This window comes from Eschrichtius robustus, chromosome 16 (assembly GCF_028021215.1).
Source record: "Eschrichtius robustus isolate mEscRob2 chromosome 16, mEscRob2.pri, whole genome shotgun sequence".
NCBI classification, from domain to species: domain Eukaryota; kingdom Metazoa; phylum Chordata; class Mammalia; order Artiodactyla; family Eschrichtiidae; genus Eschrichtius; species Eschrichtius robustus.
This window is the reverse complement of record NC_090839.1, coordinates 86,562,143-86,588,172: the sequence shown is the minus strand read 5'-3', so window position 1 is coordinate 86,588,172 and position 26,030 is coordinate 86,562,143. Positions and strand designations below refer to the sequence as shown.

Genomic DNA, 26,030 nt, shown 5'->3' with positions numbered 1-26,030 from the left:
TAAATAGAAGAATGGTACAGATGAACCAGTTTGCAGGGCAGAAATAGAGACACAGATGTAGAGAACAAATGTATGGACACCAAGGGGGGAAAGTGGCAGGGGGTGGTGGTGGTGGTGTGATGAATTGGGAGATTGGGATTGACATGTATACACTGATGTTATAAAATTGATGACTAATAAGAACCTGCTGTATAAAAAATAAAATAAAATTTTAAAAAAGACATAAAATATTAATGAAGTATTTAACGTAGTTGACATGGACATATACTAGATTGGTTGATTTGTGCTTTTTTGTTTTCCCATGTCTATTTCGTTCTTAAGTAGTGTGTAAATATGTAGCCCATTTGCAGAGTTCTCTTACAATAGTAAGATAGCGATTGTCATGAGGCTGCAATGAAATGTACCACCACCCCACCCCACCCCTTTGCAATCTATATAAGTGTGTATCCCTAGAATGACTATTGGCATTGTCAGCTCAACTCTGAATTGCTTGCCTAGGTGAGGTCTCTGAGAGGCCAGTGTGTCCCCTGAAAGTGGTAGGTTACCATTTCAGTCACCAAGATTACAAGTGGTGGTTCATATAGGAAATGAGACCACCAGGAGATCGACTTCAAGCAGACAGGAGAGGAAATTACTTTTTCCAGCCCTTATCCTCTGAGGTTTGAACTTTGAATTGCTTGCTAGTACTGCGAGAGAAGAAAGGTGACTTCTATCATGTAGAAGCACGCTTACAGTATTCCTTCTTGGAACCCAAGCCACATGGAGAAGCTGTGTGGAGAACAATCAAGGCCTTCAATCAACAGCCCCAGCTGAGTTCCCAGCCGACAAGCAGCTCCAACTGCCTGCCCCAGGAGCGAGCCATCGTGGATATTCCAGCCGGGTTGAGCCTTCAGAAGACTGCAGCCCTGCCACATGGTATAGAATTGCACTGTTGGGTCCAGTTAACCCACATAGAAATTGTAAGAGGCTTGGGCTTCCCTGGTGGCACAGTGGTTGAGAGTCTGCCTGCCAATGCAGGGGACACGGGTTCGAGCCCTGGTCTGGGAAGATCCCACATGCCGCGGAGCAGCTAGGCCCGTGAGCCACAATTACTGAGCCTGCGCGTCTGGAGCCTGTGCTCCGCAACAAGAGAGGCCGCGATAATGAGAGGCCCGTGCACCGCGATGAAGAGTGGCCCCCACTTGCCACAACTAGAGAAAGCCCTCGCACAGAAACGAAGACCCAACACAGCCATAAATAAATAAATTAAGAAAGAAAGAATCCTGGTCAAAAAAGGTGATGATTTAAAAAAAAAAGAAATTGTAAGAGGCTATAAATACTTGTTGATTTAAAAAATAATAATACAAAAATAATAAATTTATTAAAAAAAGAAAGTGTGTGTGTGTGTGTGTGTGTGTGTACTTGAATATTATTCAACCATAAAAAAGAATGAAATCTTGCCATTTGCAATAACATGGGTGGACCTGGAGGGCATCATGCTAAGTGAAATAAGTCAGATAGAGAAAGACAAATACCATACAATCTCACTTACATGTGGAATCTAAAAAAAAAAAAGCCAAGCTCGTAGATACAGAGAACAGATTGGTAGCTGCCAGAGGCTGGAGGGTCAGGGTTAGTGGTGAAAAGAGTCAAAAGGTACAAACTTGCAGTTACAAAATAAATAAGTCCTGGGGATGCAATGTACAGCATGGCAACTATATTTAATAATACCATATTGCATATTTGAAAGTTGCTAAGAGAGTAGGTCTGGAAAGTTCTCATCACAAGATAAAACAATTTTGTAAACATGTGTGGTGACGGATGTTAACCTGACATTGTGGCGATTGTTTTGCAATATATACAAACATTGAATCAGTATGTTGTATACCTGGAACTAATATAAGGTTATACGTCAATTATACCTCCATTTAAAAAAATTAAGTACAGAAGAAATGGTACCCCAGTCCAAAACCATGACTCTCCAGGTCTGGTATTTTGTCATTAAGGGGAAACACAAGAGATATTTTTGCAATTGTGTACCCTCAGCATCAAAGAACCTCAGGCTGATAGATGCATCTTGAGGATTCATCCAGTCTGCCTTTTCTCAGATACAACATTCCCAACAGGAGACTATCCACCCTCTTTTTGACCGTCTTTGAAACCATCCCTTCCTAAGGCAAAGCTCTTTCTTCTTTCTTACAAAGATTTTCCTGTTGAGCCAGAATTGGCCTTCCTAATAATTCCTACACAGTGGTCTTTGCTTTGTCTGCTGGAATCGCAAAAGAGAAACCTACTTCCTTTTCTGCATGTGGAAACAAGAGTCAGTCATTGTTATGGGCTGAATTATCTGTCATCGTCCCCACACCAAAAGTGCATGTGTTGAAGTCCTAGCCCCCAGTACCTCAGAAGGTGACTGGATTTGGAGACAGGGTCTTTGACGAGGCAATTAAATTTAAATGAGGTGGACTTCCCTGGTGGTGCAGTGGTTAAGAATCCGCCTGCCGGGGCTTCCCTGGTGGCGCAGTGGTTGAGAGTCTGCCTGCCAATGCAGGGGACGTGGGTTCGAGCCCTGGTCTGGGAGGATCCCACGTGCTGCGGAGCGGCTGGGCCCGTGAGCCACAGTTACTGAGCCTGCGCGTCTGGAGCCTGTGCTCCGCAACAAGAGAGGCCGCGATAATGAGAGGCCCGCGCACCGCGATGAAGAGTGGCCCCCACTTGCCGCGACTGGAGAAAGCCCTCGCGCAGAGACGAAGACCCAACACAGCCATAAAAATAAATAAATAAATAAAATAAATAAACCCAAAAGTTTAAAAAAAAAGAATCCGCCTGCCAATGCAGGGGACACGGGTTCGAGCCCTGGTCCGGGAAGATCCCACATGCCGCGGAGCAACTAAGCCTGTGCGCCACAACTACTGAAGCCTATGCACCTAGAGACCCATGCTCCTCAACAAGAGAAGCCACTGCAGTGAGAAGCCCGCGCACCACAACGAAGACCCAATGCAGCCAAAAAAAATAAATTAATAAATTAATTAATTAATTAAAAAATAATGGTTAAGATGGTAACTTTAAAAAAAAAAAATTTAAAAGAGATCCCTGGGGTGGGCCCTAATCCAGTAGGACTGGTGTCCTTAAAAGAAGAGGAGATTAGGACACAAACACACAGAGGGAAGACCAGTGAGGACACAGGGAGAAGAAGGCCATCTGCAAACCAAGGAGGGAGGCCTCAGAAGGAACCAAGCCTGCAGATGTTAAGACAATATATTGTTATGGCGGCCACTGCAGACTAATACAGGCTCCCAGCTAAGCCCCCTCTTCAGCCTAAGCAGACCCTGCTCTTCTTACTGAGCAGGGATCTTCCCTTGCTCCTTCCCCATGTGGCTACCTCTCCCCTCCCTGCACTCTGGTTAGTTCCAGTGCCCAGAGGCAAAGCCCTGCAACCAGTTGCCCTGACCATTTGCGGAGGAAGACATGCCTCTCACTTCATTGGACTCTGTGCCGCTGCTCACGGAGCCTAAGATTTATTTAACTTTGATTGACTCACCCTTGGCTCACTTTGAGCTTACAGTCCGTAAAGAACCCCAGGCTTTGTTCACTAACATTACTGTCAAAAAGCCACATCTTCCACTTCTGGGCCTTCTATACTTATTTTTTCCAGACTGATGTTCCACCTTGGATGGTAGCCACAGGGATGTTTTGTAGACTTTTCACCCTACAAGCAGAACACTTGGCCCTGTTATATTTTAACTCATCCATTCCCTGTCTGTGGATTGGGGTCAGGGGAGGAGGGACAGAAATTGCTTTTTTACCTTCAACGCATTAGTTAACACCGTTAGCTTAGGATCATGCGCTAATCCAACTTTATGACACCAACATTCTTGAGTATGACACTGATAAAAGAGGAAACAGGTCATATAAAGCACATATAAGAGGATCCTGAATGGGAATAGCAGTACGGAGCCCAGCGGTAGCAGTCTCTGGAGACTCCAAAGTTGATATGAATTTGTTAATAGAATTTGGGTCTGGTAATTCAACCAACTAAAAATTCCATCCAACTCTGCCCTTACCTGCCTTCCATTTATATAGCAAACAGTCATTGAGGGCCACATTTTTCCAGCCTGTCCCCCAGGAATAAGATCCATAAAATCACTATATTCTCTAAGAAGCAATATCTCCAGGTATTTGTCCTTTGTACTCTGCACGAGCGTCTTCACTCTAGTGTTCCAAGATTTAATGATTAAGCCTGTTTTACTCCAGCCATGCCACCTATAATTTTTCAGACTTACAAGTCTTACATATAATATCCTCCTGGACTTCTACTCCTGGCCGTATAGCAGGTAAGATGATTAGAGAAACTCGCCCCATAGAGCATACCGAAAAACGATGGGTTCCATGGAAAAGGCATCTTTTATTAATACTGTATGTGAAAGAGCTGGTTGGAAAGTAAAGGAATTCCCTGGAGGCCAGAAAGGACAATCCAGAGGGATAAGCACACCCGTGAGAGACTTTTCCCTGAAGTGTTTTCTCATCTCTGGTGTCCAGAGCCTGGGTTTTAACAGGCCACACATGATGCGATGGAAGACAAAGCTGGGGGCCTGAGACCTCTGCCTAAAGCTAGGAACCTCAAAGGACAACACTCTGAGGGGTGAGTAAGAATAAAATCCACACCAAGGAAGAGGATGTTGGGGATGTGGCTATTTGGGCCTTGGAAATTTCCCAACCACAAGACCACCCTCTCCAAAGTTTGTGGTCTGAAATCACACTATCTCAGTGACCCCAAAGATTTCTAGCTAAATTTGGTTTATAGTGACTGTAACTTATTAATGTTCCTGGTACAAGACTGAATCAAACACAGATTCTCACTATAAACCCAGGGCTCAACAGACCCCTGCAGAGAGAACGCTGAGGAACTCACAATGAAATACCCCCAGGGTCCCTAGTGCCTGGTGTCACCAACACCTTCAGGGAGGCACCCCTTCAGTATCAACTCCACCAGCTTTCACAGCCTGGAAGTCAAACTTGGGAGCCTTCAGTTTCCAGAGTGCCCTACAGAAACTTTTATTCGTTCAGGGCAGCCTGTCAGTCCGTAAGCACAGCATCTCTTTGTAATGGTAAATCATTACACTGAGTGGTACTCTCAACTCTTACCTTTGAGTTCTTTCAGAGTGATGCCACCTGATCTCATTAGCTGAGTTTGTTTGCCAACTGGTCTAGAACCTTGGAGCTACCAGCACTATTTCATATAGACCCTCTGACTATTTGGGGGGCCAGCAATCTCATTTCTTAGAATCTGTCCTTAAGAAATCATCAGGGATGCCTTTAATGAGTATGCACAAAATTGTTTTGCTTTTCTCACAGCACCACTATGAAACTATCTTGATTATTTACTTGCGTCTTTTCCCCCAGGTGGATGTAAGCTCCATTATTTCCTCTTCTGATTCAGATTATGATAAGAATAACAATAATAATGATAATGATAGGTAACAGGCCTTGAGTATTAACTGTGTACCAAGCATTTTGCTATGCATTTAATACATTATTTATACATCATGTCATTTAATGCTCACAAAGACTTTATGAGGTTAGTATCATTATCACCATTGTCAATGATTATCAATAATGATCAGTAATTAATTATCATTATTTTACATATGAAGGAACTGAAGGCTTAGAGAGGTTATTAAAAAGCCCCCAAACACAACCGTGCAGTGAGTTACGGAAGTAAGACCTGTAGCAACCATGCATATTTTCTTCCTTATTTGTAGTATATAGTTATATATGTATTTATATATTTCTAGGTATTCACTAATCTGTCCTTTTTCTTCTGTTTCTCCTATTATTTTATATAAAGAGTGTTACTAATTTTACATCAGAAATGGTTAACTTACAATTTAGATTTCAGGTTACAGACTATACAGGTGAGATTGGAACTGAACCAGATATTAACACCCAACGGTGAATAAGTGACCGATGGGGCTTTGTGGAAAGGCGCAAAAGCTTTTCATGTGTATGAGGGATCATTGCAACAACTTAAGTGAAAGTATAATGTGTTTTGTTGTTGCTGCTGCCACATGGAAGTTAAATCTTGATGAACAGTGAGAATGAGTGCAGTGGACTCTTCCTGTCTGCTCTCAGCTCCCAGCTTGATTCTCTCCCTTCTGGCTCCCACTCTGTATGGAAGAAGCTAGGACAGTGCAAATTACACTTTCCAGACTCCTTTGCCAGCCGGTGATTCTGGTGTCATTTCCTTTGGGGGTAGTGGCAGCAGCAACATCTTTGATGGTGGTGATGGCAAGCTGACAGCTGATGGTGAAGCAATGGCCTGGGGATACAGGTCCGTACGTGCCCAGGACTTGGGAGCTGGACGGACAGCCTGCAGGGAGGGTTTGAAGAATTCTTCCCCCAGGAAATTGTGGTGGGCAGAATGAACCCCCCCAAAAAAATATCTATGCCCTAATCCCGAAACCTGTGAATATGTTATCTTTCATGGTAAAAAGGACTTTGCAGGACTTCCCTGGTGGCGCAGTGGTTAAGAATCTGCCTGCCAATGCAGGGAACGTGGGTTCGAGCCCTGGTCCGGGAAGATCCCATAGGCCATGAAGCAACGAAGCCCGTGCGCCACAACCACTGAGCCTGCGCTCTAGAGCCCGTGAGCCACAACTACTGAGCCCACTGTGCCACAACTACTGAAGCACGTGCGCCTAGAGCCTGTGCTCTGCAACAAGAGAAGCCACCACAATGAGAAGCCCACGCACCACTATGAAGAGTAGCCCCAGCTCTCCGCAACTAGAGAAAGCCCGCACGCAGCAACAAAGACCCAGTGCAGCCAAATAGCACAGGGAGATCAGCCGGTGCTTTGTGACCACCTAGAGGGATGGGATAGGGCCGGTGGGAGGGAGATGCAAAAGGAAGGGACATGGGGATATATGTATAGTATAGCTGATTCACTTTGTTATACAGCAGAAACTAACACACCATTGTAAAGCAATTACCCTCCAATAAAGATGTTAAAAAAAACACAAAACAACCAGCTACATCCCTCAATATCCTTCTCCCAGAGGGCCCGCCCACCTCCAGGATGTACAATTTCCTCATGCAGTGCAAAGAAAACGACTATTTTTTGAAAGGGAAGGAATTGCAATAGTGCTTCCATATTGTTGGTGGGGGATCAGCATTCACTTCACATGCGGATGGCTCTTTGCTTAGGAAAACCCCTGGAGGGGACTTGTATAAGGAAGGGAAGGCCCCTCGGCCCTGGGGCTCTTTAGACAAGAGGTAGCACACACGGCCACCTGCAAATCTCTCTGCACTCAACTCAGAGGGGGTGTATTGTGTGCCTGCCCTGTGCCAGTGTGCCCCTCGTTTGTTTGCTGAGTACCAAGTAAAAATTGAGAAACTTCATCTAAAAATCCCATTTCTCTTTTCTCCTTGGAAGAATTAGCCTTTCTGGAAATTCTGAGTCCACACCTCGCTCGGCGGCAATAGCCCGAAGGGTGAGTGCCTCCCTCGGCCAGGGCCTGTGCTCAACAGACCAACAGCCACCCACAGTCCCACTTCAAGCTCAGGTAACAATTAAATTTATCCCAGCCACTGGCTGCCTGGCCCCTGGGGGCACTTGGGGGTGGGGCGGATGGAAGTACATAAAGAGACAATGATGTTCAATAGAATAAAAGCTCCAAGAGATTGTTAAAATCCTAGAAGGAAGAAGATGAGAGGGAGGATCTGGGTAAAGCAGAGAGCTTGGGGGGCGGGGGGGAGGGCTAAGCATTAGCGAGCTAGGCGGGTATAAATTCCTGAGATGGCTGCAGTGGTTGCAAATGTTGAATATTCACCTTGAATTTGATTCCAATCTGCATGTTATCATCTTCCTCATTGATTCAGAAACTGAGCATTAAATCTATTGTGCACAACAATCTTTTTTCTTCCCAGCATTTTATCCAGAAATATGTTTGCACAGCATATCAGAGGTAACGGAGCAGGTGAGGGGGGCGACCATGCTGGAGGCAAGCCCAGGGACAGAGCCACTGCACCCAGACACGCTGACGAGGGCCAGATAGCAGGCTGGCTGCCGGTGGTGGTCTCTCTGTGGAGCCACAGGAAGCAAGAGGGGACAGGTGGGAAGGCCAGAGGCCACACACTGTGGGACAGCTGGGGTCACAGAGGATGTGCCATGCAGGGGCAGGGAGAGGGGGGAGGCGTGAGGGCCAGGCCCTCAGTCAGCACAGAGGTGGCCGACCTAAGAAAGGTCCTCACGTGGGGACTGCTCCTTCCCTGGCCCGGCCCCTTCCACCCTGCCCTGCCCTGCCCACAGCCTCGCTGGCACAGGTGCACAACAATCTTGTGTTATGGACCTTTCATAAGTCCAGGAACTGAAGAAGAGGCTATTCCAAGCCAGGGGTCTCAGAGTAGACAACAGCGGGCAGTGGCACTTAGGGGCAGCAGGAGGAGAAGCTGACCTTGTCACAGCTGACCTTGTCACAGCTGACCTTGGAGCAGGCTTGAGACAACCCCTTTTTCTTTTATTTTAAATTAATTTTTATTGGAGTATAGTTGATTTACAATGTTGTGTTAGTTTCAGGTGCACAGCAAAGTGAATCAGTTATACGTATACATATATCCACTCTTTTTTAGATTCTATTCCCATATAGGTCATTACAGAGTACAGAGTAGAGTTCCCTGTGCTATGCAAGAGGCAACCCCTTTTTCTACGACCAGAGAGTAACCTTTGGAAGAGGGGCCCCACAGATCCCTTAATTCTGCCCTGGGAAACCTGCAGTCAGGACAGAGAAGTGTATTTATAAGGCTGTGGATATATGCATCATTTCACTTTGTATTTTGGTGACCCATGCATTGATCTAATATCCCCACCAGACTTTAAACTTCTCGAAGACCAGTGCTATGTCACTTTTGTATCCTCCAAAGTCAAGCATAATCCCTGATACATATTATATGATCAATGGTTATGAATAAATAAGTTTTGCCATAACTCTGATGTGACCCAATAAATTAAGCAAGGTCAATGGAAGGACATTTGCCGCCCTTCTGGTGTAAGTAGATTTGCTGCAGGACAAAGATAAGAATTAAACCTCTTTGGGGAAGAAATATGGTTGTATGCATATTTTTTATGGAAGTGTATAGTTGATATACCATATTATATAAGTTACAGGGGAACTGTGATTCACAATTTTTTTTTTTATGTATGCTTTTTTTTAAAATTTTATTTATTTTTGGCTGCGTTGGGCCTCCGTCGCTGCGCGTGGACTTTTCTCCAGTTGCTGTTGTCTTCGTTGTGGTGCTCAGGCTTCCCACTGCGGTGGCCCCTCCCGTAGTGGAGCAGGGCTCTAGGCACGTGGGCCTCAGCAGCTGTGGCACACGGGCTTAGTTGCTCCACGGCATGTGGGATCCTCCCGGACCAGGGCTCGAACCCATGTCCCCTGCATTGGCAGGCAGATTCTCAACCACTGCACCACCAGGGAAGCCCCAGATTCACAATTTTTAAAGGTTATACTCCATTTATAGTTATTATAAAATATTGGCTATATTCCCTGTGTTGTACAATATATCCTTGTAGCTTATTTTATACATAATAGTTTGTACCTCTTATTTCCCACACCTATATTCCCCCTTCCCCCTTCCCTCTCCCACTGATATCCACTAGTTTGTTTTCTATATCTGTGAATCTGTTTCCTTTTTGTTATATTCACTAGTTTGTTGTATTTTTTAGAGTCCATATATAAGTGCTATCATACGGTATTTGTCTTCCTCTGTCTGACCTATTTCACTTAGCATAATACCCTCCAAGTCCATCCACGTTGTTGCAAATGGAAAAATTTCATTCTTTTTTATGGCTGAGTAATATTCCATTGTATACACACACCACATCTTCATAATCCATTCATCTGTTGATGGACTCTTAGGTTGCTTCCATATCTTGGCAAGTGTAAATAATGTTAATATATATATACATATATATGTATATATATATATATTTTTAACTCAGTAAACTTGCTTGTCAGAATCTGTCCTATTTAGATAATCCAAAAGACATCTGCACAGAGATCTTCATTTAAATATTTCTTAACCTAGCGAAACTTTTGAAGTATTCAGCATGTCTAGAAATACAGGAATTATTAAATAATTAATGGTACAGCTGCTTGACGGAATACTATACAGCTATTAAAATGATAATTATCCATTCTGTGTAGCAAAATTTTAAATGTTAATGATATGATATTAAGCTTTTTCAAGTAGCATGCATTATTTCTCATCAACCACATCGGGCTTTTCTTTGTGGCAAGGAACAAAGGGAGACTCTTTTGTTGGCAAGGGATTTATTCTAAGGACACACGAACACACGGGGAAGTAGGGAGACAGGATACAAGAGCATCTGCAGCAAAGTCAAGCAGTGCAGAGAATAAAACTTTGGGACCTGAGGGTTATTCAGGCTGTCACCTCCTTATGCTGTGGGTTCTCAGCCCTAGGTGGCTGGGCTCCCTTCTGTGAGCTCTGCCGTGTGGTGCATCAGCCCCTCTTGGTCTTTGTCTCTATAGCTCAGTTGGTTTTTCTCTACTGAAACCACTGCTTACCCATGACACCCACGGCTTTGTGGCTTCTGTCACCTAATGCCTTCTGCTGACTGATTTCTGCTTGGCCCCAGTTTTCTGTGTGTCTCACATTTGAACTCCCCAAGAAAGGAGATCTAGTTGCTTTAGTTCCCTACTGTCCCATTCATCAGAGCTCCCAGACCAGACCACCTCAGCATATAAGCTGTGCTTCCATCAAGTGCCCAAAACTGTTTCTATCAGCTCTGGTCCAAAAAGTGGCCACACAATATGAATGTGGCAGGTGCTTCAAGTACACCAGCCACATATCCAATACAATCATAGTTTTGAACCATGTTTAAAATAATAAAAACATATACATATGAAAACAGATAGGAAAGGGATACATTAAAGCCATCATAGTTGGGTTACGATGGAGGGATTACAGCTGATTATTTTTCTCCATTTTGCAATTTTCATTTAATGATACTGTAATTGCCTTTTAGTTTTCAAATATTTTTTAAAAAGTAATCTCCTCCAAGCAATAGGAGTCATGCAACCAAGCTATTAAGTTCAGTCTCTCCCCCAAACACCCCTTGGAATATACAGCAAAGTCACAATCATTAAAGCCTGTGGTCACCCTTGCTCAGCAGGCGGAGTATTATTTCTGGTTTATCTTGCCAGGTGAAGGCCATAATTGTAGGTTGTGAAAGCACCTTGAAGGCAAAAGTGTCTGTTATTATTCTGAAAACTTCTTTCAAATTGCTATAATAGCATATGTCACATGAGCAGAACATAGAACCTATAACTAGCTTGGGTGTAGAAAGACGTCCTTCAGCCACAGGCCAAGTATTTAAAAATACCACCCACTCAATTGTCAGGCATCTTCAGGGCCCGAGAGAAACTACCACGGCAGTTTTGTGAAACCAGCCACCGCTGGCTTCACTTTGATCTTCCTCTATGTACACCCTTCTTTCAGCTCCCCTGCCACAGACATACAATTACTAAGTATTATTATTGCTTGGCAATAACTATAATTGCTACAAGGACTGCCCGAGATGAAAAAGGAGAAATCGAATTATCAGATGGACTGGTGTCAGAACTGGACAGTCTGTTTGTATCTCGAAAGGCCTGAATCCCTTCTCCTTCGTCCCCAGCCTTAACACGGGGCGCACAGGCTGAGGGCGGAGACCCCAAAGCGGGAGACTGGGACCACTGCAGGGCTGGGGACGGGTCCAGCGTTCGGGAACCGAGATGCCAAAACCTCCCGCGCTCCTAGAGAGGACCCGGAAGCGCGGCGCAGTCCCGGAAGACGAGGTGCTGACACACTTCCGGCCTTTGTGACTCATTGTGTCTGTGTCGAGGCGTCGGGAGGGCCTAGGTCCGTGCGCGGCGCCCTTCGGCCGGCCTGAGCCCCAGAGTCAGCTCCCCTTGCTCGCCCAGCGCCCCCAGGCCGTTCCCGGGGCTCACGGTGAGACTTGGGGCCAGCCTCTGGGGGGGCGGGCGGGGCCGCAGGGGTGTGTGCGTGGGGGTGGGCTCTGCAGCTGCGGCCCCGGGGTCCCCTCCGGGCGGCCGGGGCGCAGCGTGAAGCGAGTCCGTGCCCGCGTCCCCGCCCCAGGCCCGGCCGTCCCCTCCCCACCGCGGGCCCAGGCGGGGAGGGGGCGACGGTCCTTGGCCGGGGGTCCTGGGAGGCCGTCTGCGGGCCTCTTCCGGGCCCCTCTCCTGCAGTGTCGTCATCGTCGCTTGACGTTTCTGAGAACCGGGTCGCGAGCGAACCGACCCCTGTCTGAATGTTCTGCTCCGCTTTCGTCGCCATTTGCTTTGATTCCAGTGAGAGATTTTTTTTTTCGGGGTCCTTGCAGGACCTCGAGGTGAAAAATGCGGAAGGCTGAGAAATGGACACGTTTCAAGGTGCCGCATACGTGTTTCCACATCACCTGCTTCTCCGCACCCCACCCCCACCCCCGAGCGGTGATTAAAGAGCTTTTGAAACCTACTCAGAGTGGGTAAAGAAATGATTCGGATCTAGTAGAGATTATATGTACATCCCACTCTCTTTCAGCTTTATGGACTATTTCGAAGGCTTTTGAAAACGAGCTGTCCGGTAGATGAGGTGGATTTTCCATTTCTGGGTAGTAGTTATTCTGCCTGGCTTGGAAGGGGTGAAGAGTGAAAGGAATTTGTGGAAATTGCGCGGGGCCTTTAGGAGACTGATTAACTGAGTGACCTTGGATAAGATAAGACACTTCCGCCAACTCTCAGTTTTGTCATCAATCAAATTAACTAGGTTTTCTCCAAAGGCCCTTCCAACTTTGAGATAATTTGATTTGGTCAATGTAATTGAAAAATTCAGCTACAGTTCAGCCTGACACTGACCCCCTGCCCTCCGTTTCCTGCGGTGCCTCCAGTACTCAATAAGATACTTTCATTATAGAGAGCAGCTGTTACATGGCCTGGGACCAAAGAAAGCATTTATTGTACAGACCATTGCTAGGCGGATTGGAGGTGGTCAGTAAATAGTTGTCGAATTGAATTGTGGAGGATTCATTGTAACCGGTCAACAAAGCCCTGTTACTATATTGCCAGCCACGTGTGGAGAAATAGCTTTATTACTTAGGGAACCATAATGATCAATTGCCCCAGAATGTTTCTCCAAGTTTGTATGTCTCTGAATTACTATGCAAGATGCTTGTTCATTATTTCATGCAGTTTTCACCAATTTTGAGATACAAACAGGGAAGCTAGCTACTTAATATCATAGTCTTTTGCTGATTCCCTACTTGATCTAAGCATTTAAATTTTTTCTAACTTTATATTGTATCTGAATACAGATGAGTGTTATGTTAAATGTTACCTTTTCATTCTGAGTATCAGTATTCTTTGGGTAGCTAGTTGTCTTTTAAAGGTAGCTTTTTCATGTTTTAAAACATCTTAGAGCTCTGTTCAGAAATGGGTGAGAGGCAGTTTAAACTTTGAAGACTATGCCCTGGAGAAGATACTGGCCTGTTTAGAAAATAGCCTTTGGAATAAACTGAGCTTGTAACTCCAAGCCTTTTTTTGTAAGAAAATCTTTCGTATTTACCTTCGGGGAGAACCAGGTACTGGGGGTAATCTTATCTAAATCGGATAGTGTGTCAGAATGGTTTTCAGCTCAAAGGGACCCCAGAGGTAGTTTTCTGCTCCTCTCTTCCCTCCCCCACCTCGCCCCAATTTGACAGATAAGGATACTGGATGTCAGAGAGGTTAAATAACTCACCCAGGGAGGGACTCACTCTTATTCATGGGAGACTAGGATTCAGGTGTTCCGCCCTGTGCTGCTTTCACTATTACAGGATTTCTCCTGTTGCTTAATCTTTTAAGCAGGCTGAAAATTGGAAAGTATAGTTACACCTCTTAAGTTTATTGAAAAAATTTAAAACACTTCTCTAGTGCCTACTAAATGCCAGAGACTGTTTTAAGTGCTTCATATATGTTAACTCCTATAATCCTCACAGCAACTCTGTGAGACAAATACTGTTTTTCAACCCAGAAAAGAAACATCTGTACTTAGAGTAACTAACCTAAAATCAGCTGGTAAGTGGTGATGCAGCTTAGTGAAACTCTTCCACGCCTGTAATTTGAGGGCAACTTTGAATGCTGTATGAATGGGCCAAAAAGAGAAACATTCAGTCAAGTATTTTTTAAAAACTGGTGCGTGCAAAGAGGTCATACTAAGTAGTCTAAGAGGTGCAAAGACACATACTCTTAACAATAGTCCAGTCGAAGAAGACGGCATGAAAAATTAAATTACCAAGAAAGAGCTTGAATAGCAAATGCTTGGTGGAGACCATTAGGGCTTAGAGTTTAGAGAGAGGAGAAAAGATTGTGTGCACAGATCCTCTGAAACCTAAAATAAAACCCAGCCCTCCCGCCGCTGTTGTGACTTTTCTCCTGCCCAAAGTAGGAGCAGAGAAATGTTGGGGGGGGAGGGTACCTGTCGAAATTGGGGGAAGAGGGACTGACCGTGCCCTCATCTCTGTCCCTTTAGGTCTCACTTCCTCCTCAGAATCCCTTCCTGTTGAGTCCCACTGACCCAAGGAGCAGCCTCCTCTTCAAAACTGGTGACGGTGTGGGCACAAATCAAGATTCCTTTCCTTTAGTCTCCTTAAATGCCTAAGATGGAACAGAATTTTCATAAATGAAATTGTTTTTTTTAATTTTATTTATTTACTATTAATTTTTGGCTGCATTGGGTCTTCATTGTTACGCGTGGGCTTTCTCTAGTTGCGGCGAGTGGGGGCTGCTCTTTTGTTGGGTGCATGGGCTTCTCATTGTGGTGGCTTCTCTTGTTGCAGAGCATGGGCTCTGGGTGCGTGGGCTTCAGTAGTTGTGGCACGTGGGCTCAGTAGTTGTGGCTTGAGGGCTTTAGAGTGCAGGCTCAGTAGTTGTGGTGCACGGGCTTAGTTGCTCCACGGCACGTGGGATCTTCCGAGACCAGGGCTCAAACCCATGTCCCCTGCATTGGCAGGTGGATTCTTAACCACTGCGCCAGAAGGGGAGTCCAATAAATGAGATTTCTGACACCAGGCTAGATGCCACACTAGCTCTGCTCAGTTGTCTCTTTTTTTTTTTTTTTTTTTAAGGCAGACAGACATTTGCGTGTTTTTTGTTTTTTTTAATTACTAGCTACTCTATTTATTTATTTATTTTGTTTGTTTGTTTTAGCTGTGTTGGGTCTTCGTTTTGTGCGAGGGCCTTCTCTAGTTGCGGCAAGCGGGGGCCACTCTTCATCGCGGTGCGGGGTCCACTCTTCATCGCGGTGCGCGGGCCTCTCACCATCACGGCCCCTCCCGCTGCGGGGCACACGCTCCAGACGCGCAGGCTCAGCAGCTGTGGCTCACGGGCTCAGTTGCACCGCGGCATGCGGGATCTTCCCAGACCAGGGCTCGAACCTGTGTCCCCTGCATTAGCAGGCAGACTCTCAACCACTGCGCCACCAGGGAAGCCCCTCAGTTGTCTCTTTTGAAGGTCCCACCTGGTTAGAGTTTAGATGATTCCCACTTGCATCTCCTGCCGTGTCTTCTTAGTCACGCAGCTCTCCAGTGAAAACAGTGGATGGCAGGTGAGGGCCATTCCTGAGTGGTCATCCTTCATAGGCCTTCCTCTTCGAAAGAATCCATGTGTCCACAGAAGCCTTTCCTTACCCCACACGTTGGGACAGAATGAGTTTGGTGTGATGGTTGGAGCTTGAACTGAGGGGTCCCACAGACCTAATTTCAAATCCTCGCTCTACCATTCAATTGCCCTGTGACCTTGGGTATGTTATTTAACATCTGTAAACCTTAGTTTTGTCATTATACAGTAGACAACAATGGTACCTACCTCCTAAGGGTGTTGTGTGAAATGCCTGGTACATAGAAAGCACTCAGTTAACATTGGTTCTTCCTGTAATGCCTACTGGAGGCTTCTTGAACAGATGAGGGGCAAGTTGCATTTTAGCTTAGCTCTGAAGGATAAGTAGGATTTGAAAAGGCAGAGAAGACTGGGAGGGAAATGCCAGGCATTATCATGGGAGAAAAGGATGGTGTTCAAAATACAAGACATATTTAGGAAGTACTGAGTAGACTCATTTTGCTGGATGGAAAAGGTTCGTGCAGGGGAGGGAGAGAAATTCATGGGAAATGAAGCTTGATGGGGAAACTGGGACCAGGTGCTGGGGAGTGTTGACTGCAAGGCTCTAGAGTTTTAGGAAGAAGATCTGAGAGCAAGGTGGGAGGTGAACTGGAGGGGGGGATGAAGGCAGGGCACCAAAGAGAGGAAGCTGGCCTCCACAGAGCTAGATAGAAAAATAAGTATGAACAAAGAATTACTTCTCCCTGGTGCTTGGAGACTGAATGCACGCAAGGAGAGAGGAGTCAAGGAAGGTGAGATTCTGCGCCTGAGTGATGAGATATTTGTGGGCTGTCTGGTCACTAATTGCCACTAAAGGCAATAAGATGGCAGGGGGAGCTGTAATAGTTGGAGTTGTTCTTTTTTCTTTTCCTTTTCTTTTTTTTTTAATATTTATTTATTTGGCTGTGCTGGGTCTTAGTTGCGGCATGTGGGATCTAGTTCCCTGACCAGGGATTGAACCCGGGCCCCCTGCATTGGGAGCGCGGAGTCTTAACCACTGGACCACCAGGGAAGTCCCTGAATTGCTCTTACTTCTTCTGTGCCGTTTAACAGTCTCCCCAGTTCCCTAGAAGATAAGTAAACAAAAGTCCTTGTCCTTGAGGGGCTTAGTTGGGAGGTGGAGATAGGAACTGCAACTCAAGTAATGGTAATACAAGGAGAGTAGAAGTGCCTAAGGTAGGAACAGAGAAAGTACCAAGGGTGTTCAAAGGAGGAAGATATCTTACTTAATTCAGAATGTCAGGAGACAGTGTACATCTTGAAGGGTGAGTGAAAATTTGGCCATAGAGGTGGATAAAGGTGGGAGATTGGTCCCAGCAAAGGGGTGAAGATGCAGAGTCATTGGTCCCGGCAAAGGGGTAAAGATGCAAACTCACACCCTACGCTTGGGGAACCCTATTAATGGGCCCAATAGGCTGAAATACAGGGGATCACTACTAAGGAAAGTAATGGGAGTGGAAAAGTCGAGTGGGGTGTGTTGTTTGAACACTAGATTGGTAGATGTCAAGGATTCATTGACAGTAAGTGAGGGGAAGGAGGGAATGACCAGAAGCATACTTTGGCAATACTAGGTTGACCTTGGTATGTTGTTCGTATTGGAAAGGAGAGAAATGGAGGCTAGAGAAACCGTATGGAGCTAAGGCCCTAGTCTCGGCAGGAGATGTGGAGCCTGGATTAGGGTGGCGGAAGACAATTCTGGGAGGCGTAGCTGGAAAAGATAGTCTTTCTTTTCACTTTTCAGAATGAAATAGAGAGACTCAGCCTTACAGGAATTATTTAGCCTCCAGCTGGGAGAAAGATAGCCAAAGGAGTGATCCCTTGGACTCCCTACTCGCTGCCTCTTCCTGTCTGGGTCCTGGCTCTTCCGATGCCCCAGCTCCAGGGGGGCTGTTTCCTGGAAGCTGCCTTGTAGCTGTCAGTCACTCCTCAGGGCTTCTCCAGCACTCAGGTTGTAACCTCCTTAGAACTGTTGGCACATCTGCTTTGTACTGTAATTATTTGTGTAAAAATAGGAATGGTGCTTCTCATCTTTTTATTCCGCTCAGTCTAGCAGGACACTTTGCACGCTGTAGATCTGCAGAAACGGTTAGGAAACTGAATACTCGTAACTGTAAGGACTTTCCAGGTAAAGCTGCTCCGAAGTTGAAAAACAAAATACATTTCCTGCAGCAAGGTGGGCGGAGTGCAAAACAGGTCTGAAGGAGTGGATGGGAAGGTCTAGAAGATGGTTTGCAACAGGACTTTTACCAGTTTATTAAAATCATTGGAGAAATGATTTAATTCCCACATTGTTTTTACATTTATGTAGAAAGCCTTTTTGAATGTAATATTCTTTATTGTTATTATAGACTGCTATTTTAATAAGGATTTCTGGTTGTCATTAAGGACCAAAGAGAGAGAGAGAAAAAAACTAATCCTGTGATAAATCTCAGATTAAAATCATATTCTTTGCGATTAGAAGAGTCATCTCCAAACTTTTCTGGTCACACGTTCCTGTCAGTAAAAACTATTTAGAAAAATTACATACATGTACCAATGTTTTGTATAATTAAAAAAATACATTAAGTTGTGCTATTCTAGAAAAATTTTTGTGCTTTCAATGTACGTGATCCTTTTTCCATCAAAATAATTTTTCAGTGAGAGCCATGTAATTAAAAATACTTTGCTAGTTGAAAACTCTTGGCTTATCTTATTGTGATAGAACAGTTGGATGCTCTTGTCTCTAAAAGTTGAATTTGATGCTTAATTTTGATGGCCGTAGAGGTGGGAAAAAAAAGATGCTTCACAAAGGTTTGTCAGTTCAGATGGAAGCGACACATTGTTGCCTCTGCTTAGTAACTCAGGATTGATCCTATCCACCAACCATGTTAAATTTTTGTTCTTGAAATTCAGCTAGTACGTTTCCATTTTCCATGCCCTTAAATCACCTGTTCTTACAAACTAATCAGAAGGTGTTTTATAAAGGGTGGAACGAATTGGGAGATTAGGTTTGACATAAATACATTACCATGTGTAAAATAGATAGCTAGTGGGAACCTGCGGTATAGCACAGGGAGTTCAGCTGGGTGCTCTGTGATGACCTAGAGGGGTGGGATGGTGGAGGATGGGGGGTCCAAGAGGGAGGGGATATATGTATACATACAGCTGATTCACTTCCTTGTACAGCAGAAACTAACACAACATTGTAAAGCAGTTATACTCCAATAAAAAAAATAAAAAGGTGTTCAGCCAAAAAAAAAAAAAAAAAAGGTGTTTTATAATTTTAACAAACAGATTTAAGACCCACTAAAAATCCTCATTTGGAAGACTTTTAAACAAATTAGGAAATATTTCCAAGTTTTTAAAATGTGTAGATAATATTTTCCAGGAAACTGAGTATCATTTTTGGCAGTTAAAATTATGTAACAACACACATCTGTTCTCATAATAGTTCTTTCCTCACACTTTTTTTTAAGCAGCTACTTTCTCACTTATCGGTTGACTTCTTAAGTTTGATTTAGTTCCACATTTGTTTTTACCTTCTAACCTCGCTGAGTTAAAAATTGCTGTGCAGTTTTCTTGTTTGTGTGTGTTTGCATCGTTAGTATTTCCCTAATTGTAGTTTCTCTGAAAGAATCTTTAAAGCTGCTTGTCTCTCTTTTTTTTGAGATGTAATTGATATATAACATTATATTGGTTTCAGGTGTACAACATAACGATTGAGTATTTGTGTATATTCCAAAGTGATCACCACAATAAGTCTGGTTAACATCTGTCACCATAGTTACATTTTCTTTTTTTCTTTTCTTTTCTGTTATTACTTATTTTTGGCTGCGTTGGGTCTTCATTGCTGCACACAGGCTTTCTCTAGTTGCGGCAAGCGGGGGCTACTCTTCGGTGCGGTGCACGGACTTCTCATTGCGGTGGCTTCTCTTGTTGCGGAGCAGGGGCTCTAGGTGCACAGGCTGCGGTAGTTGTGGCACATGGGCTCAGTAGTTGGGGCTTGTGGGCTCAGTAGTTGGGGCACACGGGCTTAGTTGCTCCGAGGCACGTGGGATCTTCCCGGACCAGGGCTTGAACCCGTGTCCCCTGCATTGGCAGGCGGATTCTTAACCACTTTGCCGCCAGGGAAGTCCCCTACATTTTATTTTCTTTCGATGAGAATTTTTAAGAACTACTCTCAGCAACTTTCAAATATGCAGTACATTATTATTATTAACTGTAGTCACCATGCTCTACATTACATCCCCAGGACTTACTTATTTGATAACTGTAAGTTTGTATCATTTGACCCATTTTGCTCACCCCCCCCCCCAACGCTTGTCTCTTGTGTGACATGTGACAGTTCAGCATTTAGACCAACTGAGCTTGGTAGTGTCCATTTGTACATTAAATATGGTTTATTTTCTCTCACTTTTAAAATATAAATAGACATTCTGATACTTTCTTTCTCTGTCCAAAGTGGATCATCTCGTACTTACCAAGGCACCCATAAAAATAATAGAAATAGCTAAACGGTGGGTTAGCAAGTCCTGGCCTTCAAATTTGGCTTGAGTGTTGACGCTACTAGGTAGGTAGCCTCCTGCTCCTGAGCAGATCACTTGAGTCATCCGAGCCGCAGTTGTGTCATCTGTGAGGTGGTGCTCCAAGGGTGTCGTGGGAGGGGCTAAGATGGCTAGTGTGCTGCTGGAGCGGGTGCCTGGCCCCCCACTAACTAAGTTCAGCTCTCACTGGGCTTAGCGTGTAAACACATGATGTCATAGCCTGCCCTCCTCCTGGAGGGACGGTGCTCAGGCTCAGGCAAACACCCTGAGGGGGGAATTTGCCAGTTGGAAGTTTGTTTGCAAACCTTAATATCTAAAGTGGCAGGGAAAACAGTGTGGCTCTGGAGGCTTTCTTTTCCCCCTTTGCTATTCAGAGACATTTTTTTTAATTAATTAATTTATTTATTTATTTATTTTTTGGCTGGTCTTCGTTGCTGCACGTGGGCTTTCTCTAGTTGCGGTGAGCGGGAGCTACTCTTCGTTGCGGTGCGCGGGCTTCTCATCACGGTGGCTTCTCTTGTTGTGGATCACGGGCTCTAGGCGCACAGGCTTCAATAGTTGTTGCACGCGGGCTCAGTAGTTGTAGCTCGCAGGCTCAGTAGTTGTGGCGCACGGGCTTATTTGCTCCGCGGCACGTGGGATCTTCCCAGACCAGGGCTCGAACCCATGTCCCCTGCTTTGGCAGGCAGATTCTTAACCACTGTGCCATCAGGGAAGCCCCCAGAGGCATTTTTAATGCCTTGATGTGTAGCCTTGTATGAAGTATTAACAGCACAGGTCACTTTTCATAAAGGTACCAATAACTTTTTTTTTTTTTACTCCTTCAGGAATAGTACAGAAACAGATATCAGAAAACATCTCCCAGGACAGAAAGGAGAGCACAGACCCTGTTTGGATCAAGTCAGGTCCCTGAGCCTGAATGATGACTGCTGAGTCAAGGGAAGCCACCGGTCTGTCCCCCCACGCTGCCCAGGAGAAGGACGGCATCGTGATAGTGAAGGTCGAAGAGGAAGATGAGGAAGAGCACATGTGGGGGCAGGACGCCAGTCTGCAGGAGTCTCCTCCTCCCGACCCAGAGATCTTCCGCCAGCGTTTCAGGCACTTCTGTTACCAGAACACTTTTGGGCCTCGAGAGGCCCTGAGTCGACTGAAGGAACTTTGTCACCAGTGGCTGCGACCAGAGATAAACACCAAGGAGCAGATCGTGGAGCTGCTGGTACTGGAGCAGTTCCTTTCCATTCTGCCCAAGGAGCTCCAGGTCTGGCTGCAGGAATACCGTCCCGATAGTGGGGAGGAGGCTGTGACCCTTCTGGAAGATCTGGAGCTGGATTTATCAGGACAGCAGGTAAGAAGAGGGGAAACCTGTCATGTGTGAGCAGCACGTGGACTTTGAGGCTGGAGCAGAGAGAAAGTTACTGACTTAAAGTTCGTATTAATAGTCCTTGTGGTGCTTTGATCCTGTTTGCTTGGATATTAAAAAGTATTCTAGCCCTGTCCTTCCTGCAGCCACTGGTATATTTACTGTCTTTTTTCGTTTGTTTAAATTCCTGTTTAAAAAGTGATTTACCCACAAGCCCAACCTGTTTGTCCTCAGGTCCCAGGTCAAGTTCATGGACCTGAGATGCTCGCAAGGGGGATGGTGCCTCTGGATCCAGTACAGGAGTCCTCGAGCTTTGACCTTCCTCATGAGGCCACCCAGTCCCATTTCAAGCATTCATCTCGGAAACCCCGCCTCTTACAACCACGGGGTAAGAAGCAAGGTTTCACATGGGGGGAAAGAAGCAAACTATTCAGGATGGGAGTGCCCTCTCTGTGTTGCTAAATGCCTGCAATAGAGAAGTATGTTTGTTTCTATTGTCGTTATTACTAAATATCAGAGGAAATATAACTTACAGATCAATTTCAGGAGTTAAATAATGTTACCAAGGAGGTAAGGCGAAATGTGCATGATGAACTTGGGTGGACATTATATTATTTGTTGAATTGTTAGTATTCTGGATGTCTAGCAGGTTTTGTTTTTTTTTTTTACAGGAAAGTCCTAGGAACAGATGAAATATAGCCAACACTCTAGTATGTCGTAAATTATCTTTAAAAGGATCATTTATCAATTCATTTTATTTAAAATGTATAAAATACTGTATAACATCACTATTTCTAGGTTACTTTCAAAAATTCCAAAGAATGGGAGAAGGATGGAAAAAATATTTTGTTTTTGGTTGAGGAACATGAGGCAAAAAAATCACTTCAGGGTCATATAAATAAAAATCAGTTGAATTTTTTTTCCTTGAGGGAAATATTAACAATATTTTTATCCAATTTTAAAGTCAAAGTTGATACCTAGAATATCAGTGAAAGAGAAAAAAATAACATGCTAAAAGTATGGTTGTTCAGCAAGAGTTGACAAAGGCACACTTAACCAGTGTGTGTATTTATGATGACATTCAGGATAGGAACATTAGAGCTTAAGGAAGTATTGTGTTCCGTGCGTTCTGCAGGACAGCCAGCGCTCGTAAGCTGGAGCAAGCCTTGTGAGCCAAGCAGTGCGCTGTGATGTTTATCCACCGCTGTCTACCCAGTCCCGTTAGGTCCTCGTAGGGTTTGTGAGCTCTCTTCACACTCCACCAGGTGAAGTCAGGAAACGGAGGAGGATCTTCGTGGTTTTAAGTGCCAGGTTAGGGCTTCAGGTTACCAGAGTAACAGCTTTCCAGACCCTGGAACATACAGTTGTTATGTCGTAAATAGTTCTTGAAGGAATTGAGGCGTATGCACTTATTCTCAGTTTCTCTTTGTGCTGCTCATCTTCCAGAGTGTTCCTAACTCTCAGAGGGTTAAAGTGCTAGGTACTTGATCTTTGTCTACATTTTGCTTTAGCTTATATTATTGCCGTATATTCTGAAATAGTTACAAGATTTACTAATTCCGTTTCATATTAGTTTTTTAGTATCTTTGCAGCACAGTAACATCATCTGTTCACCAGTAACATTTCCAAATCTAACATTACTTGGCAAGGGAGGATTTTGATTTTGCCGTTTAAAATTTTTCCAGTTTTTCTTGCACATCGCAGTTAGTGTGATCCTATGTTGTCGATGTCTTTTATTAGATGAGTGTCAACCCAGACCTTTATACATTTGTAAATGTCTCATCGACATTCGAACCATGTGTGCATTTTATCCAAAAACTGTGGCTAAGTGAGGGAGAAAAGTAGAGGGACAAAAAAATGGCAGAAACTTACCCAGAAGTAAGAAGAGGCCCTTCCTTCTCTGTGTTTCAAGATGTTACTACTAAAGATTTTTAAAACTGTTCCATTTTCCACAACTGAACAGGATTCTGAAGTCCTGGTACACTGTTCGTTGGACTGGAGAAAATTAAATTATGAGCCAGACTTGAATGTGGGCTGAGTGTTACCTACTTCTGTGGCTGAGAGTAGGAACCCGGGTTCTAGTTCTGGCTCTGCCCTCTTAACAGGATGATGTTAGGCAAGTTGTTTACCCTCTTGGGGCCTCGGTTTCCCCTTCTTTAAAATGAAGGAGTTGGACCAGGTGATTTTAAGGACCCTTTTATGACTCCTTGTTACTTCTGCTTAAGAACAGAGGTCTTGGGAAGACACACATCATGCCTTTTCTTTCTTATATTCTCTGTAGTTCTCAGTTCTGTAGTTAAACACTGAACACTGGGCATGCTGGTACAGGAAAGAGGGTGCCCGTGGGCCCTTTGAGGGGAGGCCCAGAGCAGAGCTGGCTTCACTCACAGCTCCTTTCTCCTCCCTCAGCTCTCCCTGCCACCCACGTTCCTGCCCCTCATCACGAGGGGGGTCCCAGAGACCAGGCGATGGCATCTGCACTGTTCTCGGCAGATTCCCAGGTGAGCTGTGGGCCCCTCTGCCCTCCTGAGTCCCTCGCATCTGCCTCTTCCTGGGGCTCTTTCAGCGGTCTTCACCAGCACACTGGCTCTTGATGTCCCTGCCCACAGAGTAGCCCCACTCACCACCTGTCCACTAGAGCCTGGCATGGTCACCTTTTCTTTCCCAGCATCCTGTAGGTTTGCAGTCACCTCCGTCCCTGACTCCAGGTTCGGGCAGTGGGACTGTCCCTGGACTTTGGGGGAACTGAGTGTGGGGATCTCATGTTATTTCAGGCAATGGTGAAGATCGAGGACATGGCCGTGTCCCTCATCCTGGAGGAATGGGGATGTCAGAACCTGGCTCGGAGGAATCTGAATAGGGACACCAGGCAGGAGAATTATGGGAACGTGATTTCCCAGGGTAAGATGGCTGCAGGATTATTGTCTGATAAGATTGTATTGCCTCTTTTTCTGCTAGTTCTGGGATCTCTGAGGTGTTAGAGACTACTGAGCCCCTTTCTTCAGACCAGATAGAGAAGGAGAACAATTTGAGTTTCTTTAATCCCAAAAGCCTGGTACTGGGACTTCCTGATTCCAGGTGGATTTTTTTACCTCTAGGTAGTTTTTGCTGTTTGAAAGCAGAAATACTTTTATGTTCTGAATCCCCACCTCTTCAACTACTCTGTCACCATTGAGGATTCTGCTTCATTCCTTGTGGATACAATTAAGTGCTTTTGTCAGGGGAAGTGTCTGTATTTCCTCGTATAGAGGGCCAGGTGAGAATTGATCATCAATCTAATCCTAACCTGGGACCGTGTTCCTGAACCTACACTGCATCCTTCCATGGGCTTTCAGTCTTGCATCCTGTGAGCGCTGCTCCACGACAGCTCTGTATAATTCCATGAACTTGCACCTGTACCTCCCTTATGGTCAGGATTCCCAGATTTCAAACCTAATGGTGATCTTCTGTGAAGAGCTCTGGCTCCTGAGTGTGTAGTAAGAACAAAGAAGTTCTAAGAGGCATCAACCAGATAAGACAAGGTGACACAGTTGACAAACAGTCCCATTTGTCTCTATTAGGTCTTAACCCCTGGGAGACAGTACTGCAGGAAGCTCTCAGATCAGTCCTGTCATAGGGAAGGCCACTTCCTAAGACTTCTGCCTGGGGAGGGCAGTGGTAGGGTGAATGAAGGGAAGTTATGAAGAAAGGATGTTACTACAGAAACCTCAAGTTTTGTTTTGGACCATAGGGATAACTGGGGTTTGTTGTTTCTTAGTACTTGCTCTTTGGATGAGGTGAAAATTAAGCCAAAAAACTGATCTCTGTTTGTGAGCCGGGTAGTACCCACCCCTTGCTAACTTAAAACAAAACAAAACAAAACATTGGGAACAGCCGGGGAACTATCCAGATCATCAAGGACCTAGGCTTGGAATTCAAAAGAAGTAGACCAATTTCCTCTTCCTTATGATCAGGTCAGTATTTATGGTGATTTCATCACTCAAGTCAGGAATTAGATACTCAACTCCTTCAGTGATTGCGTTGAGATAGTGCACACTCACTTGGAAAGGTTTCTTAAGGCCAAGTAAATAAAGAATAGATTTGGGATAGTTTGGGTTTTTTCTAGACAAATGTAAACATATATAAAATAGTGTTTTTGTACTGAACAATTTTTAGTCTATACTTAAAAAACAGGGTGACACACAGAATATAGCAGTCCACAATAAGAATATATTCCGGTGTTTTAACAGGCAGATTGCTAAAATCAGAAGATCAGCTCTGCATTTGTAAGATGTTATCTTATATTATGTCCTTTGTGGGCTGTCTCTGGAATTGTTTTCAGTCTCTTTGTTCTCAGTAGTTCTCAGTCGTTTGTCAGTGCAGGTTTCAGTTACATGTACTAATGCCCCAACCAGCTTCTTCACCCTCATCCCTGTTGCTTGAGCACTGTCAGCTCTGTGCTGCTCTCCCTAGTGGAGAGAAACTAGTTTCTGTGTCTGA

At 44.8% G+C, this 26,030-nt stretch overlaps 1 protein-coding gene across 2 annotated transcripts in view; it reads left to right on the top strand.

Moving 5' to 3' along the window:
- Nucleotides 1-11,870: 11,870 nt before the first annotated feature.
- The window catches only part of LOC137778673 (zinc finger protein with KRAB and SCAN domains 1-like), a 39,956-nt gene continuing 25,796 nt past the window's right edge, over nucleotides 11,871-26,030 (top strand). Inside the window, exons 1-5 of one of the 2 annotated variants that reach the window (XM_068565897.1) lie at nucleotides 11,871-11,988; nucleotides 21,019-21,536; nucleotides 21,786-21,939; nucleotides 23,961-24,052; nucleotides 24,326-24,452. In XM_068565897.1, the coding sequence (XP_068421998.1) occupies nucleotides 21,111-21,536; nucleotides 21,786-21,939; nucleotides 23,961-24,052; nucleotides 24,326-24,452 (799 nt within the window). In that variant the 5' untranslated portion in view covers nucleotides 11,871-11,988; nucleotides 21,019-21,110. Of the gene's footprint in view, nucleotides 11,989-21,018; nucleotides 21,537-21,785; nucleotides 21,940-22,222; nucleotides 22,262-23,960; nucleotides 24,053-24,325; nucleotides 24,453-26,030 lie in introns of those variants that run through there. The other variant, XM_068565896.1, reaches the window with a different exon arrangement.